This window comes from Bombus affinis, chromosome 9 (assembly GCF_024516045.1).
Source record: "Bombus affinis isolate iyBomAffi1 chromosome 9, iyBomAffi1.2, whole genome shotgun sequence".
NCBI classification, from domain to species: domain Eukaryota; kingdom Metazoa; phylum Arthropoda; class Insecta; order Hymenoptera; family Apidae; genus Bombus; species Bombus affinis.
The window spans coordinates 10,760,384-10,778,774 of NC_066352.1; the positions used below are offsets into that span (position 1 = coordinate 10,760,384).

The 18,391-nt window shown below is 42.1% G+C and overlaps 2 protein-coding genes across 2 annotated transcripts; both read right to left on the bottom strand.

Annotated features, from left to right (window-relative positions):
• Window positions 1–2,439: 2,439 nt before the first annotated feature.
• Window positions 2,440–5,488, bottom strand: LOC126920363 (protein jagged-1-like). The gene is made up of 7 exons (XM_050730600.1): window positions 5,310–5,488; window positions 4,648–4,751; window positions 4,374–4,530; window positions 3,847–3,969; window positions 3,462–3,592; window positions 3,075–3,351; window positions 2,440–2,990 (listed from the first exon to the last, which is right to left on the bottom strand). The coding sequence occupies exons 1-7, from the start codon at window positions 5,444–5,446 to the stop codon at window positions 2,651–2,653; spliced, it is 1,269 nt and encodes a 422-aa protein (XP_050586557.1). The 5' UTR covers window positions 5,447–5,488; the 3' UTR covers window positions 2,440–2,650.
• An 836-nt stretch (window positions 5,489–6,324) lies between these two features.
• Window positions 6,325–11,645, bottom strand: LOC126920365 (uncharacterized). The gene is made up of 3 exons (XM_050730601.1): window positions 11,265–11,645; window positions 8,669–8,746; window positions 6,325–7,849 (listed from the first exon to the last, which is right to left on the bottom strand). Exons 1-3 carry the CDS (start codon window positions 11,433–11,435, stop codon window positions 6,941–6,943), a joined length of 1,158 nt encoding a protein of 385 aa, XP_050586558.1. The 5' UTR covers window positions 11,436–11,645; the 3' UTR covers window positions 6,325–6,940.
• Between the last annotated feature and the right edge of the window lie 6,746 nt (window positions 11,646–18,391).

Here is an 18,391-nt window from a genome sequence, read left to right on the forward strand (position 1 = left end):
GCTCGACGATTTACGCCTTTTCTGAAACTGCTTCTATCATTCCATTAAACGAGCGGAACTGAAATCCTTTCTTTTTTCCAACAGTGCTTGCTTTGAATTTCCAAACGGAGAAAGGGATAGATCGTGTAACAGCTAGCGCTTGAAACAAATTCGTCGATTAATCTTAAACAGAAATTAATCCGCCTTTTAATGTTTAGTCAAGCAGTAGGCCAATGAATCTGTCAAGAACAAACGCATCGAGTTTGGAAGATCTCTGATTCAATCGTCTCCTAATTTATCGAAACGAAGGTTATTCGAGAAACAACAAATCTTCCAATTTGAACTGTCACCAAAAAGAGTATAATGATGCGGCTGTTATCAAGGCTATGTATAGAACAAACGAACTCATTAGTTTTTGCATGGTGTGTACGTGAACTGGAATTAAATCGCGTATTTGCGTAATGATAATACTCTGGAAACGAGGCTAATAGTAATGATAGACGAACGTCGGCGAATAAAGAAGTGTCACAATGCGTAATTACGTTCTTCAACTTACCTGTTTAATTGCATCCTTAACTCGTTCGCGCTCGGGTTTCAGGTGCTCGAATACGAGTGAAATTCGAGTTCTTCGATGTGACACCGTTGCACACCATATGAATATTTAAGTAAAAAGTTAGATTACCTCGCTGTCGGACGTGAAATCTGGGTCAAACAGGTTTGATACATTAAAAACGTTTCAAAATATGATAATTCGCGAGCGCGATCGTTCGCCTGTGAAAGAAATGAGGTAAAGTAACGATGATCTGTGACGTAAAAAAAGATTGATTGCCCACAGAGTATTCTATGCCTTATGTATTTACTTTCAAGCACTCGGTTATTAATTTCCAAATTTTGCAATTTCGAATCCGCTTTTCGCTCAATCGATTAACGCACGAGCAACGTTGCCAGCAATGATTGGGAAATAAATCTACTACATTTAACACTGAAGGACAAACTTGCGAGTTCACAATGAGAAAGGACCCGGAAGCGGAAACAAGACTCGATGAAATTCATAGATCGATAGTTCTCGAAGAAGGAAGTAAGTCTATCGAGCGACACGTTACACATGGATCGATAGTGTGTCTCGATGTGAAAACCGGTCGAGAGAATGTAGCTTCATAATCTATGTATACATGGCGAGTCGTGCGTGGCATATAAATGAACCAAAACGTTGTAACGAGGTCGTAATCCAAATTGCGAATACACGTTGCGATCCTTCTAAAGTTGCTTTTCCTTTTCCCATTATCATGAGAAAATAATTTTCTTAGCTCGTGACATTTAACTGATTTGTAATTACTCTTACGTGTATCTAATCGGAGTTATTGTAATTAATCGTAGAAATTACAGTTAAAAATACCGTCGTTCCGTGAAAATTATGATTCTTCGAGATACGAGTATATTTCGATCTGTAAGTTAATGAGATAATTAGTCGCTGCGTAAAGCTTTATACGTTTGGCTTTAATCATTCAAAGGTGATGCAATCGTAATTAGAAGCATAGAGATTTTAAAGCATCGATTAAGTCATACGCCAACATCGCAGACCTGGATTAGCTACGCAGTGAGGCAAAACGTAAACGAATGTAATACATAGTAAAACAGCCTTAGATACATTAATTGTTTTATATTATTATTATTATTTACTATTATTATTAGTTAATTAATGATGTTTTGACTACTTTTAATTTGTGCGTATCAAAAACATATTCTAGCACGTTTTTAATTCAATTCGGAGCAGTTCTTTGCTGAGTTTACAGCTTCGTCGCAGTTGCTTTTTCGTATTCAAACTTAGTTTATCGTTCTTCAAAACTTCTAGAACTTGTTTAACGATCCCGCGGAGTCGGTCCAAAGTTAGACCGTTTGAAATTCGTAGTCTTCAGGTACAGTCGCTCATTTCGGCATGCAGAATTTCTTTGGACTCCGGAGTGGTGCACGTTCAGAGAGTCTAAAGCAGCGTATTACGTAAGAAACACGAGACTTGGACGGTTGATTACGTGATAGCTGATCTGGAGCGTGTGTGTCGATAGAAAACTCGTGAGAAGTGCACTATGCATCGTGCAACATCGAATATATGCCCCTTCGAGCATGACGTTCCACGAGAATGTTCATATGCGTATATATCAAGGCAGTATAGGCACCCGTGATACTTTAAGTACATATTCTTTACGTTATGGTCGTCTAGTAGAAGCAATAATTGGCTTCGAGGTTGCAAGACGGTCGCTTTCACGGGAAACTCTAGTGCAAACTCTTGATACTGATGTTTGCCTGTCCAGAGAAGTTTCTTGAGAAGTCGAAATGCTTCGAATAGCTAGATTCTAAGATCGGTTATATGTTAGTTAAACGTGTATTATATAGTTAAACTTGAATTTCTTAATTTAAAATTCTTAAATTTATATCTGGATATTTAAATTAAAAATTTATCAATTAAAAGTCTACAGCTATATTTATTTAGGATATCAAATCGATAGTACAACAACGCTTATCCTATGTCTCACTCAATAACGGTAAAAAATTCTTGTAAATCACATCCAGACTTTCTAGCTGTCGAGGAATATAATTAAGATAAGTCGATCCTCATTGAGAAATAAATTAATTAAATAATTAAATAAACAACAGTCGATAATATATGCCCTCTTTACGTCTCATTTTCATCGTCTCTCTCCGTGAGTGATGGTTCCGTAGGTGGTTCGGTTGGCCATTTCCCTACAGTAGCAGCAGGATCGATAGTAGAAGGTGGATCTGTGATAACAATTGGTCCAAGGGGTTCAACCGTTTGTTCCTCGTCTTTTACGCTATTTTTATCTTTCTCGTCTAAACTTTGCGGTTTCTCGATTATTTCCGGCTTTATCAAAATCATTTGAGGTTTCGCCTCTAAATCAAGATTCTGATCTGGCATCGGTGGTATCAACTCCGTCGATGGTACCATCGTTTTAATCTGACACTGACGACCCATATAGCCGAGTGGACAGATGCATCTGCAAACAAGGTTTACGTTTATCGTTACGGTCAGCGATTGATCTGGTTTTGTCACTGTCAAAGTCAATGTGCAAAGGATTTACCTGTAATTGCCATCCTCTTTGGTCATGCTAATGCAAGTGGCGTTATTGCGACAGATTTCTGAATGCTCGTCGCAGTAAGTCAGCTTCTCGTTGCATAGATCACCCGCCCATCCAGGCTCGCATCGGCACTCCCATGGCCGTTTACAGGATCCGTGAACGCAACCAGGATAAGGGACGCATTCGGTGCAATTCGGACCTGTCCAACCCACGCGACACCTACATGTTCCCGGACGACGACAACCGCCGTGTTCTCGGCTGCATCCTTGCGAGCAAACCGCTACACAGAGAGAAAACGTTCGAGATACATAAAATAAAACGAAAGTTTAAGTAGACTTATGTATGCTTTCTTGGAGAAGATACGAGGACTAGAAACAACGGATAACCTACGAGTTTGACAGAGAAGTCCAGTCCAGCCTGGTTCACAGCGACATTCGAGTGGACCCTGGCACGTTCCATGCACGCAACCTGGCAAAACGGCGCATTGTTTGCATTTCGGCCCCTGCCAACCTAATCGACATCTACAAAAAGAAGTACACAAATGACTCATTCTCTTGCAACGAATGATTCACTAAGAAATTATCTTTTCTGTTAAGTAGCATAAAAGGAAGGAAAACTAGGGAGAACAATCTCGTAGCTTCCACACTTCCTCTAAATTATCAGCTACGAACGTTAACGTGACGAGGGTCGAGCAAACGGTGATTTCATTGCTTCGATCAGTCGCTACCGGCGTTGATAACCGCTCATTACTCAACCATTACGAGTTGCACCTCACCTGCATTCTCCGGGCTTTTCACAATATCCCTGGCTGGAGAGACAATCGGAAGCGCAGATTGGTTCCGAACAGAACACACCCTTCCATCCAGGATCACAGGAGCATTCGAAGCTTACGTTACAACTAAAAATGAAAATTTGTTTCAATTATTCGGTTATTCATTCTACCGCTGAATCTAAGTTTTTCCGCACGATCAATATTCAAGAGAGTAGAAAAGATTAGACGTTTCGTGTTACACGAGAATTAAACTTGCCACTGAGCGAGGTGAAATCGGTATCTATTTCATGCCTTTAATACTAGAACTAACTACTACATCCATCGGTTATTAGCAATCGTATCGCTTATAGAAAATTATATTGGTCTAGAAATTGATACGTGAGTCGGAAAAGGGCAGCGGTTTCCATTGGTATATTCACTTCGCAGATCTGATTAAGTTAACGGGTAACTTGTTATTCATCGATGACTTACATCTGCTCTTGCTTCTTTTAATTCACCGAGACATATAAAAAAAACTGATGAAAGATTACCTGCCATGCTGACATCCTGGTAGAGCTACACACTTGTCGCAGAGCTCGCCATAAAAGCCCAATTTACAGCGACATTCACCAGGTCGACGGCAGTAACCCTGAAGAGGGTCACACCCCTTCCGACAGATTGGCACATCGCACAAATCGCCAGTCCATCCTAAGTGAAAAGAAGTACCGGTTATACAAAGAGAAATGTCTACATCGCTGATTTTTTATTGCGCTTTTCTGAACCACGTCCGCGATGAACTCCATCACGCTATGTTTCTTTTTTTACCTGGCAAGCACTTTACTTCTCCGGCTTCGTCACAAACGTAGTGCGAGTTTGGATGTTGAGAGGCAGGTATCTCACAGGCTTGCTTCTTCCATTTGGGAACGTATCTAAATGGAGAGTAGAAGAAATTATTTATCTAACTAAAATGTATAACAAAAATTATACATACAGATTTGACATAATTTATTCTAATGGTACCGAAAGCAAGATATGTCGTTATTATCGGTAATGAGCAATTTAATGGATCTAGTTTCGAAATCGAAGTCGAAATATGGAAGTACTTAAAATATGTAGAATAGTAAGAAAAGCGATAACAAGGGGAACAGATAGGATTGACAGATAAGATAACATTGACAACGACCGAGTAATTATGCCTTAAACATGTGACACGAGAACTTGATACTACAATCTGGTCCTCGATAGCCACGTATTATTTTCTATAATCAACTTTTCTCGTTCTAATTTTCTAAACGTAGCATTCGACACATGGAATTAATTTCTATCTGCTCAGATGAAAATCAAAATTTGCATAATCGTAAATACAATTGATTGTCTGTGAGGAATTTTGAAGGACTTTCACCGGAACAGATCTCTCCAAAATAAATAGGATATTGATTAGGAATCGAATCACGTAAGGCGGATCAAAGTATGTTTAATGACGATACCTGGGTCCGGCTGCGAATCCGAAAGGCAGCGCACCGAGCCCGAAAATCGTGGTAACACTGGCTGTATGCCCATTGTATAGATTGCCCAGTTCACCGGGACTGATCAAGAGACTGAGACAAGCGAGCAGCAGTATCATCTTTGCTTGACTTCCAAGTCAAGACTGAGGACGACCGCGTCCAAGGCTTCGGCTTGGATAACGGGACCTTGTTCGAGGTCACGGCACACTTTTTCATCGTGTCCGTGCTGTTGGCAGCGCGTTCGCGGACGCGTGAGATCGTATGAGTACGCATGTGTGACGCTCTCCCCGTTTGACTTTTTCGTCGACTCACGACGAGTTTATTATTCGCTCGGGAAAGTTCAATGCACTTCTTCGACTAAGCCGAGAGGAGGCATTCCCCCTGAGAGCTCGCGTTCGCCGCCGTCGCGGAAAGGAAATGGACGTACCTAGAACTTTCTTGGGAGGATTCGTAAGCTTCTACAGTTATAGGATTCGGATAAAGTCCCCTCGGGCTAAAATAGTCGTTTCTTTGTCGTGAATAACAGTTCTTTGACTCGTACTTCTTTAAGAACAGTAATTGGGACATCATTGCCTCTAATAGGTAGTACCTAACAAAGTTATGTCCTGCGAATCCTATTTAACGGGAATTTTCATTTTTTTTATTCGTCAGAAAAATTCTCCTTTCTATATGCCTAAAGGTACAGGAATATTTTGCTCCCCCTATAATCTAGCATAAATCCATTCGATATGGAAGGACAAATCCCCCTTAAATTCAACGAAAAAACCTATGAACCCTCGTTATCCGAGTTTAATCCGAAGACAAGGAAGTGGACCTCCAACAAAAGTAGGATTTGGGATCCTATTTACATGGTGATATTAAAAGAAAAACGCTCATGCCGAAACGTAAGCTTTCGAATACCGACATTGTAACTTACAGAAAAAGGTAGCCTATAATTCATTTTTTTTTTTTTTTATTAAGCATTTATTTGTGTCTAGGTACTAATAAGAAACGTTGCTCTTTCTAGAAGTAGTTTATTTATTTTTTAAAGTTTATGTACAAGCTTCTGAGCTATTATTTACAAATAAATACAGAAATTGGCACCTCAATCGGCACGATTTTTGTTTCTCGTCGTTAGGAACTTTTTTACAGTCTGTTCGTTGCGTATTGAGCAAGAAGTTATTTAATTAGTATCCTACTACATATAAAAAAATAGCTAGATCTTTTGTACATTTCCTCGTCGACATTTACAAAGATGCAATCGTCGTAGTTGCGGAATCGTAACACTCACAGCGACATGCACACGCTTTAAAAACTATTTTACATAATACTTAACTCGGTTGTGTTTCTTTTTCAAGACATTCGACCTTATATCTACACAGACATAGAATTTACATTGTTAATTAATTAAATCGTATCGCCGTTTGGAGTGTAACGCATCGATAAAACTCCATTCGACGGGTTCAATTGTCGGTATTGGAACAGTGAGAATCCACTGATTATCCTTCCACATCGTTTCCTCCATTTAGAGAAGGATTCGGTCCTGTCAGAGCAAACACGTTCTTAAGTTTGTTATCATGGTCGACGATGCTTCATCAACATTCGTCTATCCTCGAAGCAAGATGAATTCATCTTCAGACTTCTTGAGGCTCGACGCTCTTGCCCTTCCTGTAAACCTTCATGAAGACGAGACTGATTATCAAAAAAGCAACACTACCGCAAGCAAAGATGATATCCCAAGGATATAATTCCTGGGTCGGTTGATCTATCCTTTTAGCTTCAACGCAATTAGGCCTCGTATCCACTTCAATGGGGAAGCTACCGGGTCCGTCGTTCGAAGCGATCCTGACGAGGTACTTTGTCCCAGGCAAAAGAGAAATCTGTGCGGAATTCGAGTCCGTCACTTGATTTCCCATAAGACCACCAGTCTCGGGTTCCCAAGAAACCACATAAGATTCCTTGTTTCCTATATGATCCTTATCGGTCCTATCGTTATAAGCATTGCTCGTGGAAGGAGTGTTGTCCGCTTCCAAATCATCGGAACGATCGTCCTTCCTTCTGAAGAAGAATCTTCGAAATATTTCATCGGACATTGGAGAATCTTCCTGGCTTCTCCATTCCGCTAGTACCTTTTCTCCGTACTTTTCTAGAAAGAATTGTCTCACACGGTTGTTGAATCTGACCTGTTCTAAAGATCTCTGTTTCTGAAGCTGAGTCTGAACATCTTTCCATGAGATCGTTGCCTCGTACAAAGGTCCTTCTTTCAGAGATTCCAACTTCGGAATCCATTCTTGCCAACTGTAATGCTTCATGCCGTTCTCCATGGCGACTACAATCCAGGTATCCGGTCTTAGATTCGGAATACGTTCCCCTGGATAGTATCCAGCAACTCTCCATTGCTTGTAAAGCTTGCGCATCACTACAGCAACGTCGAATCTGTCCAGGATGATGGGTGCCTTACTCGGTGCTGGCAACATGGATGGTAGATACTTCTCTTCTATTCTAGTTTTTCGATAAGTACACACTGTCTGGCAAGCTGGACACTGAAAGAAATTTTCATATCGTTAGTTTTACTCTTTTTCGTTGGTTTTCTTAAACAAAGGAAGCTTTTGCAGAAGAAGATTCAAACTTTTAACCTTTTCTTTCCCGAATAACGACTATCTATCTCAGACATCTGTCCTTCAAAGAGTGCATCAAAGGAGAAACAATTAACGATTTCTTTAGAGGAAACAGCCTTTTTATCTCGCGGAAATCATATAAAAAGAGTTCTTATTGACATTGGATTTAAAGATTTTTCGGAACATGGTAGTCAGCCGTCCCCCAAATATTTGAAGAAGATACGTATCTCTGCGGAGCTCGATACACGAAGAGTTTAAATTCGTTCGTTGCACGACAAAGCAACTCAGCCTTCCGTAAAAATCGACAGGTAGCCGTTTCTAAGGATTTTCCTAGACCATAGATCATGTCGGAATTCCCTTTATCGAAAGTTTCCTTTCTTTTCGTCTCACCGTCGTTCGTCTGTATATTTCTCGGTCTGTTCCATTGGCTTTGAAATTTTTGAAAGATAACACCGACGTAAGAGATTTCCTTCGCGCTTGACCGATCCAAATTTTCCAACGATTTAACACGGTCAAGATCATTGGCACATTTGTCGACTCGATCTGAATTCGAAAAAGTTCAAACATCCGAGAAGTTACGAATACTTTCGCCGGTATTTATTCGTAGAGGTATTGTAAACTCAGAATCGAACTAGAGACCCCGTGTCTAGCTTTTGCGAATTATGTCGTTCAAGAAACCGAAAATTCTTTTTGTAGTACAATCTGCCTAATCCAAAAGATTGCTTCACCCGTAAATTTACTTACATGTAGATACTGGTCGCCCTCGCAAATGGTTCCTGTCTTCTCCCACCGGTTCTCGAGGGCCTCGCAGTACTGCCAGCACTGTAACACAGGAGAGAGAAAAAAACATACACACGTGAAAGAAGCGAGCGTGGCAGGGGGAGGTTTCAGCATTGAACAAAAAGCTCTTGCACGCACGGGACGCACGGGTAAAAAGGAACGATGGTACGCGAGGGGGATGAAGAGGGACGACGCGGCCAAGAAACGTGAAGAAGGAAAGGCGGCCGGACCGTTGAATCGAGCGATTTAAGCGGCCATGGAGAGAACCACAGGAGAAGGAAGAAGGGTGCAGTCGGAAGGAGAAGAAAAAGGAAGAACGTATAAGAGAGGAAGATAGGTGGGTAGAGAGAGAGAGAAAGGAAGAAAGGAGAGGGGGGCCGAATTAGCTCCAACCTGTTTCAGGCATAACAGGCACCGTCGTTGTTGTCTTCATATTTATTGGGATACCGTCTCTTGTAGAGCCCTGTTTCCAGATTCTTTTTTTTCGTCTCTTCTCCGAGAGAGAATGAGAGAGTTAGCGAGATCCCTGTGCTTTGCCCTCCCTCCCCGATTATCCTACATCACGATGTGTTCCTTCTAAGTCTGGCTGTTTCGTAGAAACGTTATACGTCCCCTTTCTTCGTGCAAAAGACGCCTCCAAAAAGCAACATAACCATCCTCCAACAGCTTCGCGATAATTCCCTCGGATCGTTTGTTTTTTTCCTGGTGATTTCTAGTTCGTTCGTGTAAACGAAACCAAGAAGAATAGCATTGCGCATCATGTATAAGGAAGTAGATAATATTAGAAGAAACATGCTAGAAATAAGAGTAAGCCTCCCAAAAGCGGATTGTTCCGTAAATGAAAATTCCGAGTAAATGTAAATGCGTGGAGGATGAAACGTGATAACGGATCTTTTTCATCCCGTTTATTTCACTTTGCGACGGATAGTCATTGATTTCCAGAACGAGGGGACATGGCTTTTACGATCCCCGGCCCATTGTAATTCGATAACAGCACGATCATCGTCGTATTCGATGAAATTTGATGGAGCGATCGACCCCATGACATTTCCTCCGACCACATTCTTCAGCTACGCATCTTGGGAGCCGTTAATCGTCATCGTCGAAAGGACTACGATTAAATGTACGATATACGATCGCTACGCTTCCTTGTCCATGTAATTACGCAAACTATTGATCTAGGAAGAAATTTTACTTTCGCGGGTCTAGCCAAAAAATGCTCGGTTGCATGATCTTCCTTTGAACGTAATTCTATTACATAAATTTTAGGAGTATCACGAACATCAAAGGGTCCGAAAAGCCGCAACATTTCGGTACGTCGAGCTGAACCTGTCGGCAATTTAAAACGCTGTCCCCTCGTTTCCAATCGGTCGATCACCCAGCTTCCCCTTCACGTCCGATTGTCCGGAGTAAAACAATTACCGTTGACGAAAAGGGCGGTTCAAAGCGAGCGCAACAATTTCCAACGCAGGAATAGTCGTCATTATCCGGGCGTAATTCTCTCACGAGGGGGTTCTTCGCGCGCGACCTTCATTAAGCCACCTCCGCGCGTCCGCCTCCTCCGAGAATCGTTATTCTAATGTATCCTATGGAAACGAGTCTCGAGGACTCTCGTTCCCTGAGCATAAATTTGAATGTATCATCGCCACCTCCCTCTTCCTGCGTTCAAACTCTTCACGATTCGTTCTCGATGATGTTCCACGCGCAGCACAGGCGTGTGTACGCGTGTTTTCTTATTCACAGGCAGTTATAGGGTCTCCCTGTGGGTGTACATAAGCGAGATGGCATCGATTTCTCTGAAATTAATGGACACCCCCTGTGCACTAAATGAGCAACGCCCTGAGCACACACGCGGCCGTTCACCGCATTGTGCGTGAGTTGATCGTGATTCCCATCTGTCCATCTGCAATGTGTCTGTCCTGTAGAGGGGTGCGTTCGACGGTGGGGAACATCGGGGACCACCATGATTTTCCAGGACGCGCCATAAAACCGACGGGAAAGATTTATCGTCACACCGAGTCGGTAGAACGACCCTATCGGATTTCCAGACGATCGAATCGTCACCTTACGTGCTCGCACGCGTGTGATTTCATCTCGATATATTATTTCTGGATATTCCCGAGATATCGTCGAAGATTGTTTATTGTTTGTTCGGAAACCGAGAACATAACACGTACGAAGAATGTTGGTTTTTCGGAAGAATTCTTAAACGCGACGTGCCTTTCGGTGTTTGAACTCTGAGTGACTAGGAAAGAGGGTCACGTTAAAGCTGGCGGTATCGTGTTAGATGCACGGGGATCCCTAAAATTTCGTGACATATTCCAGTCGCTACTATTTGAGGCGAGAAGAATAGGATGGAGAGAAAACGGGAGCATACACAGCATTGTGTTCGTGATACTTTCAAAACTGTGGGCATTCGTTTCTCATACACTTTTCGATATTTAACTAACAATAATAATTTTATAATAAGCAAATTCTATGGTAACAATTCGAACAAAGTTTACAACAGCCTAAATTTTGGAAAAATTACGAGATAAGTAAATTATAAATTTTTATTCACCATGCTACAAGTAGTTTGTTGTTTGCCCGTGTACCAATCGCAGGTACCATCAGTGGTATGCTTCTTCAAACATTGCGATCTGCACTGAGCAATTCTGACGATCGGTCCGAGATCGAATCCAGTAACAAGCGTGGTACACCAGACGAAGAAAAGAAACCACGGAATCTCCATGTTCAATAAAAATCACACTTCTTCCGTAATGTATATCCACTCACTAGTTCACTTTCTTTGAAGTTCACTGCCGTCTTTAAAACGAACACTCGATTACAGTTATACAGAGATCATGGAATGTTTAATTTACCTAAAGAATCAAATAAACATAAGTGTAGCGTGTTATTCGTGACTAACGAGCAAAGAAATAGGTTCCTGTTCCGCCGAAATTTCGAGCAGACTGCGACCCTTCGGAGGTCGGTACCTTCCTTATGTAGCCACGCGCCCCACCATTGAATTTCAGCTCGCCCCTACCCTCTGAAGGCAGCGTAGCATCCCTTGTAATTATCCGTGGGCTGGAACCGTCCCTCGGCATATGGTCGACCATACTACATCATCGTCCTTCTGCCCGAATTATTTTGTTGGCAGAAAAGTAGGCCAAATTGTGAAAAGAGTTGCGATTTTTCGTTTCGTCGAAACTCTTTGATCACGCGTTCTTATTCGCTCTTTTACGACGATTCGACTTGAAAGAGAGATAATGTAATATTTATGGACTTCATATATGATCCCTTTTTGTGTATGAATAACCGTTACTAAAACTAATCACTTAAACTCATAAAGATAAAAATATAGCTATCTTCTTATCAAGGAAGAAATCTATTTTTGCGATTTTATAAAATTTAAGTAGAAGATTTTTAACGCATTATGCTTATCGAAATAATGTACTTCTTTCGCAAACGTACGATTAACGTTGTTTCGAATTCCCTTGGTATGCTCTGCACACAATCTGTCGCCGCGAATATTATCTCGGTGCAGAGCCACCCTCGTATTACAATCGCATTGCGTTTCACTGTAATTATCCACGTGCCGTATGGTCGCCAGCATATGGTCTAGAACGCCATTCTACTTCAAGGAGCAACCTCCGTCATTCCGCAAAAGAGAAGGGGAAGAAGAAGAAGATTGCTTCGAAATTGACTGCTCGCGGAACAAATTAAATTTCGCCTTCGATCGATCGTGAAATCGCGTCTCTTTGTGACGTACTGATGGACGCGTTCCATCATATCCTCCGCTGTTATTCGCAATTTCCGTCGAATATACCATATAATACATCGTTGAAATACGCTGTTAAAAACTTCGATGTTTGGCGAGTCAACATTTTCTTGCAGAGTAACTCGACTCTGTTCGTGAAATTCTATATGAACAAACGTTTTCTAAGAAATCTTTCTTTTCTCAAAATGATCGCTATTGGAATCCGTTTCCGGCCAGCGATAATTCTTGAGAAGTAGCTCCCAAAAACGAGAACGTTTTTAGTTGTGAGGGAGTAGATAATCGGCAACGAGAAAGGAACTTGGCTGCCATTTTCGAAATCCTCGCGATGTCCAGGAAAATTTAGTCGCAATTAGCCGACATCCGAGTAACGCGGCGGTACAACAACTTCCTTCCTAGTTCTCTGTTCAGCTTCGTCCAAAGAGTAGGAGGCGGGAAGGAAGGAATCGGTGTCGAATGATAGCGATTCGAGGGATGTACGTACATTATCAAAGGTCCTCCATAGAACGGTCCAATATGGTTTTCATCCGGCAGGTACGCGATCTTGTCCCATCCACCCACCTTCGTTCGGTGAATATAAAAGAAGCAAGAAATAGAACGCGAAGGAAGAGGCGGGCGAGTAGCTACGGAGACACACGGGGTCGACCGATAAAGAATAGAAAAAGTAAGAAAGAAATAGAGAGAAGGCGAGGCACAGGAGAAAAGAAAAGGAGGTGGAACATATTCACCGGAAGTCGCTCGTGCTCCCTGGGTGCCCCGCGATACACGTCACAATGCACAGGATGTGTACAAATAAGGGTATTTGTCTGGCAGTCCGATTGTAGGGTGAAATATACGATGACGTTAAACAGGCCCAAGTTGCATCCCTCGCGCGCGAGTTCGCCTGTGAAACACGCTGATCGGCGTTCGTTCGTTTGTGCGAGTTGCCAATAGAAAAAGGCCCACGAATAGAAGAGCCATTCATCTAGGCACCGTTTAGGGGTGGTATTCGGCCGACGAATCGTTCCTTCAATGGAGAATGACATTTCATTGTGCTAGGAATTTTTCTCACACCTGGACCGACGTGATTCCGTCACGACGACCGCCGCGCAGTGCTCCAATGTTTTTATTATTGCACTGATTTTAAGAGCCACTGACTCTCATCGGACGTGATACTGCTTCTATCGAGATGCTCACGTTTTTTTCTTTTTTTTTCTTCTTGAACCAATTATAATTTCAGTGTGTATACATTGCGAGTAAGCCTTGCTACGAATGACAGAAGGACGATTTAATGCATGACAACAAATTTCATACGACAAGATCACACGAACAATTGAATATTCGTATCTTATCTATATCGTTCGAATCAAATATTTATCGTCGATTATAGGCAGACGCACAGTGATCAATCTTCAATGGTAAATATATCCGGCACACGCCGCACGTGATTCCCGAAACCCATTTAAACCTTTCACACGACCATGGATCGGGGGAGAATCTCGAGGGAATCTTGCTCCTGAATTGTCATCATAGCTTGTGCATTCCTGCTAATGAAAAAATTCGGAATGCATTTCAATTTATGATATTAATCGTTTCGTTAAGAGGGAGGTGTCATTGTATAACGAAAACGTTAGAAATTTATAGCGGAGTTTTTTAAATAAAAATGTGATGTTTCAATCTTTCCACCAAAACGATCACTCCTCGGTCGCGTCACAAAGCTTCGAGTAAACAATTTTGCATCCCATTACACTGACGACAACACAGAAAAGGAAACATATTTTCAAAGATTTTCGCATTAATAGATCACTGATCACCTCTGTTTAAAGTAGAAATCCGTGTTTGAAGTCTAAAGCCTTTTCATTCTCTAAACTTTTGAAATCTCAGCGGAGATTTTTCTCCGACACCATAGGTGCGAGATGTTTTCCTAGGATCCGTAATCCGTAACCGTCTCGACCAACATTCCTTTCCCTAATCTCGGACCACGAACCGACCTTTTCCAACCAACCAACTATCGTAGTGTAACATCTTCCGCACGATTTCTTTTTCTACACTCGCGAGCATTGTTTGTCGTTCTTAATCCTCCACACGTAGGATTACGTGAATCTCGATTTTCCGTCAGATTACGTGGTTCTTTCGAATACGAACGATGATGTGTCGTTCTCTTTCTCTAAAGAGAATTCGAATCGAAGCCAGAGTCGCGACAACGCATATTCGTGATGGTCAAGATTTAGATCCTATCGATGCCTCTGTCGTCGAATTTCATAAAAAGCTGATTTTCTTTTTACGATAAACGATATAGGAACACGTAGTTCTGAAGTGAATGGCTGTTCCTTCTTGTCGAGGTTCGTGTATCATAAATTTTAATGTGATACAATAGAAAATTATAGTCATATTACCGAGCATTGCTCGAGCTTCACAATGGTATACTGAAGTGCGAACGCGTTCGAAGGGAACGAGAGAACGTGGTCTATAACAAAAGAAGTTTGCCTATCGGATTGTAAAACGCCGGGGCGCGTGAAGTTAAACCCGCGGCTTATCTGTCCTGGAAAAATATTGCGCCTCGTTTCGCTCGGCTTACATTGCTCTTAATCCTCGCATATGCCAGAGAAAATATTTTTCTCAAATATTATTTCAGAGTGTCCGCGTTTGCTCTTTCTCTTCAAAAGCCTCCTAACAATACTATCTAAGCAAGGGACGTTGATCAGCGAAACTGCGATCGACATTTTCAATTTTCCGATCGAGTTGACAGCGACAAGCGTTGTCTAATTTTAATCGTAGCGCGAAATTGTAAAGAATTATCCCGAAAAAACACCTTGCGTGTGTTCATCTTTCTTCACGATCCGAAAAAATCGCGTTCTGTCAGCTAACAAACGTGGCAAGGCGGAAAATTTAGGCCGATACTTTGTCCTGCTTCTATGAGCCGGCATGGTCCTAAGGAAAGCGCTTTCAAAGCTAGTTCTCGCGTCAACTACGCTGGCGACAAATTTTTATTGTCATCGGGGTGACATTAGCGCTGGCTTTCCTCACCACACCGGCTGCCAAGCAGAATGAAAAGAGAAGGACGAAGAGATTTCTTCAAACGAGTCCCCTAGGAGGACAGGTGGTAACCAGAGGATCTCAGAATCGCTATTGAACATTTAGACCGATACCTTACTTCTCTAGAGACTAGGTATCCGCCAATATGTTAGCCTGACAAATTCTTGAAACCTAAATTTATAACCTTCGACCGCTATAGCATTCCTTTTTACTTCCTTTACTTTTACTGCATTCGACTATGTCGTACATGATTGTACTTCAGATAAAATTTTGAAAATGATATGCTCCTAATATCGCACATTCGCCGCGTAATTTTAATATTGCGGTGAAAATAAGAATCAATTGAAAAAGTCTCGTCAATGTCGCGTTGCTTCGAAATTTATCGTATCAAAAATTTCTCGAATATCAATTTTTCGCTTTCTCCTTCGTCAAATTAACGACGTCACCCTTGCCGTCGTTCTCGTGAAGCAACCGCTGTAAACCTGGGCGGCAGCACGTTATCCGAGCAATTAAGGGCTCGAAACGTTCACGACATGGCACGGGCGAAAATTTTTTCCTCCTCGCGCTCTTCGTAAATCACGTGAAACCTGACGTTGTCACTCGGTTTTACGACCGCAGTAACTTCAAATTGGAATTTTCGTGTTGATTTACGTTAGGACCTAAAAAAGGCGCCACCGATTTTACGACTTCTCCAATTCATTGTAAATCAATGGTTTTTCATACCATAGTATCCTGGAGTTTAGTCTTTGTTTCGAATACGCCACGACAGTGACTGCTTGTCCGGTTTCGGTAGCAATTACCTAATTTACTGCGGCTGACTTTCGGTCGAAGTGAAAACTGCGGTACGACCGCTACCTTTTGCACCCTTATCCAGAGGAGGTCTTTGTTGTCTGGTCGACTCAGGATTTTCAGAACTTTTGCAGCAAGAAATTTTCGAAGCTCCCTGTGGTTTCTACTTCTATGGTCTCTTGTAACAAAACCATGCCTTCTGTAACTTTCTCCGAGATAACCAAGAGATATACACCTAGTTTTCGAATTCTTTATCATTTTTGCAAAGCATCACTGAGTTTATCCTCGTGAAACGAAAAATTCGGAAACAGCAGTGATTTCACGGCATAAAAGGTACGAAATTCCAGTTGATTTCTTATAATCTGCGTTCTCCTTCCGCCGACATTAATTCTTTTTTGTCGCGTAGCCGATGCATCCTACGTTATACCGCGGTCACTTTTTGCTGCGCACAATGGTCTACGGAGAATATTGTTCGATAATCTCGCATGCACGTGGTTCCACGCGTGTTCGGCTCGTTCAATGGGTCCGTGGCCCTGTCGTTTTCGTTCGCGTCGCGGCGGAACAACCGCAGGCATGTATTCGTCCCGGGCCTGGTAATTGCAGTCGAAAAGAGAGTTTCGCTATGGTGGCTCGTAAAAAGCATGCGAATGCTGCAAAAACGACGCCGTTCGCATCCACGGCCCTTCATTGCCCGCACGACGGCTTTTTTCCGTATTAAGCGATGCTCGAGCGATACTTTTTTCTGTAATCAAGCAACTTGCTTCGACCGCGATAGCCGTCCAGGAAATTTGTCGAAGATACAACTTTAACAATCTTTTTCTTTTCGTTTGTGGAAAGGATATTGATATTTTGCTTTGGTCAATTTGTTTTGGCTATACGGTTTGAACTCTGCCCTGACGCAGAATATATCGGATCCAGATCGGCAAAAAATTAATTAGAACCGCGATCTTTCAACGAGAAGAGGACGAGGAACCAACTCATTTCCAACGACGAATGACGATCTATCCTAAGAATTCCTAGGGCACGTTCGAGCCGACAAGGGTCGCGGCGATATAAGTCGCATCAAGGATACGGTGCTTAAAGCGGCGAAAATTGGCCCGGTCACGATCCTCATGCTCTGTCTTACAACATTCATAATTCGTAAATAACAGCGTTGGGAGAGAGCTCTGTGCGGGCGCCACGGGTCCGCGGGCGTTTAGCATATTTTATATAGACGAAGAAAGAAAGCTAAGAGGCGAAACAGCCTAAAAAAAGACTTAAATAGACCAACGGCTGGAAGACAGCTGTAAGCGTCGACCTCCTATCGAATATTTTAACCCTTTGTCTTCTTATTTTAACCTTTCCTTAATAGTTTTATCCTTCGCAAGAAACAACAAGTAACGAAACGAATGAGAAATTCCGAGATAAAATTAAGAATTAAAGAAGCATTGAAAACTAACTACAAGTTGAGCTAACTTTCTATCGGACCATTATGTTGTACAACATTCGTTTTGAGATATACCGTGGCTTGATTGATCGTGAAACTTCTACATTATACAAGGTTTAATAATAAAATCGGTATAACGTTTACCTTAATACCAACTTCGTTAATGGCAATTCGTGCAATAATGTTTTAAGCAGAGATTCGAGCGTAAAGGATTAATTTGTGGCTGGACGTTCAGACACGGAGAAGCTGTAGCGCAGTGATTGGCAGGGCGCGAGTATTGCATTGAAATTCAAATTAAAATTATGAAATTATCCGGGAAAAAACGAAGGGAACAGAGAGAAGTGGCGGGCAATTTTCGGGCAATTTCGTGGAGAGCCAACTGCCCCTGCCCCCTGCCTTCCATTCTTGTGCTCAGGATCCTGTAGAAAATAATGGGCCACGTCGTCGTCGGCGACCATATGGTCGCGTGGTAGAATGGCCCAGCCCAAGACGAACACTGAATAGCGAAAATTCACGGTCACTTTGACCTACACCGATGCTTCTGCTCACTTTCGGATGATAGATTGTCGGTGATCTGGTCTTTACCATCTTTCTACTTCTACGAACGCGTCCAAGTCCACAGGATGTCTGGCATCCTGCCTTTGACTCTTAATTTCCATCATTTTCGTGATAGGCATGAAAATTTAGAGCACATAAAGGA

Excerpts from the sequence above, each read along its gene's own strand:
- LOC126920365 (XM_050730601.1), bottom strand. The coding sequence starts at position 11,435 with ATGGAGATTCCGTGGTTTCTTTTCTTCGTCTGGTGTACCACGCTTGTT. Across the intron at positions 8,747-11,264 it reads AACAAACTACTTGTAGCATG|TGCTGGCAGTACTGCGAGGC; the intron begins GTGAATAAAAAT and ends CCTGTGTTACAG. Across the intron at positions 7,850-8,668 it reads AGGGCGACCAGTATCTACAT|TGTCCAGCTTGCCAGACAGT; the intron begins GTAAGTAAATTT and ends AATTTCTTTCAG.
- LOC126920363 (XM_050730600.1), bottom strand. The coding sequence starts at position 5,446 with ATGATACTGCTGCTCGCTTGTCTCAGTCTCTTGATCAGTCCCGGTGAA. Across the intron at positions 3,970-4,373 it reads CCAGGATGTCAGCATGGCAG|TTGTAACGTAAGCTTCGAAT; the intron begins GTAATCTTTCAT and ends TTTCATTTTTAG. Across the intron at positions 3,352-3,461 it reads TGGACTTCTCTGTCAAACTC|CGGTTTGCTCGCAAGGATGC; the intron begins GTAGGTTATCCG and ends CTCTCTGTGTAG.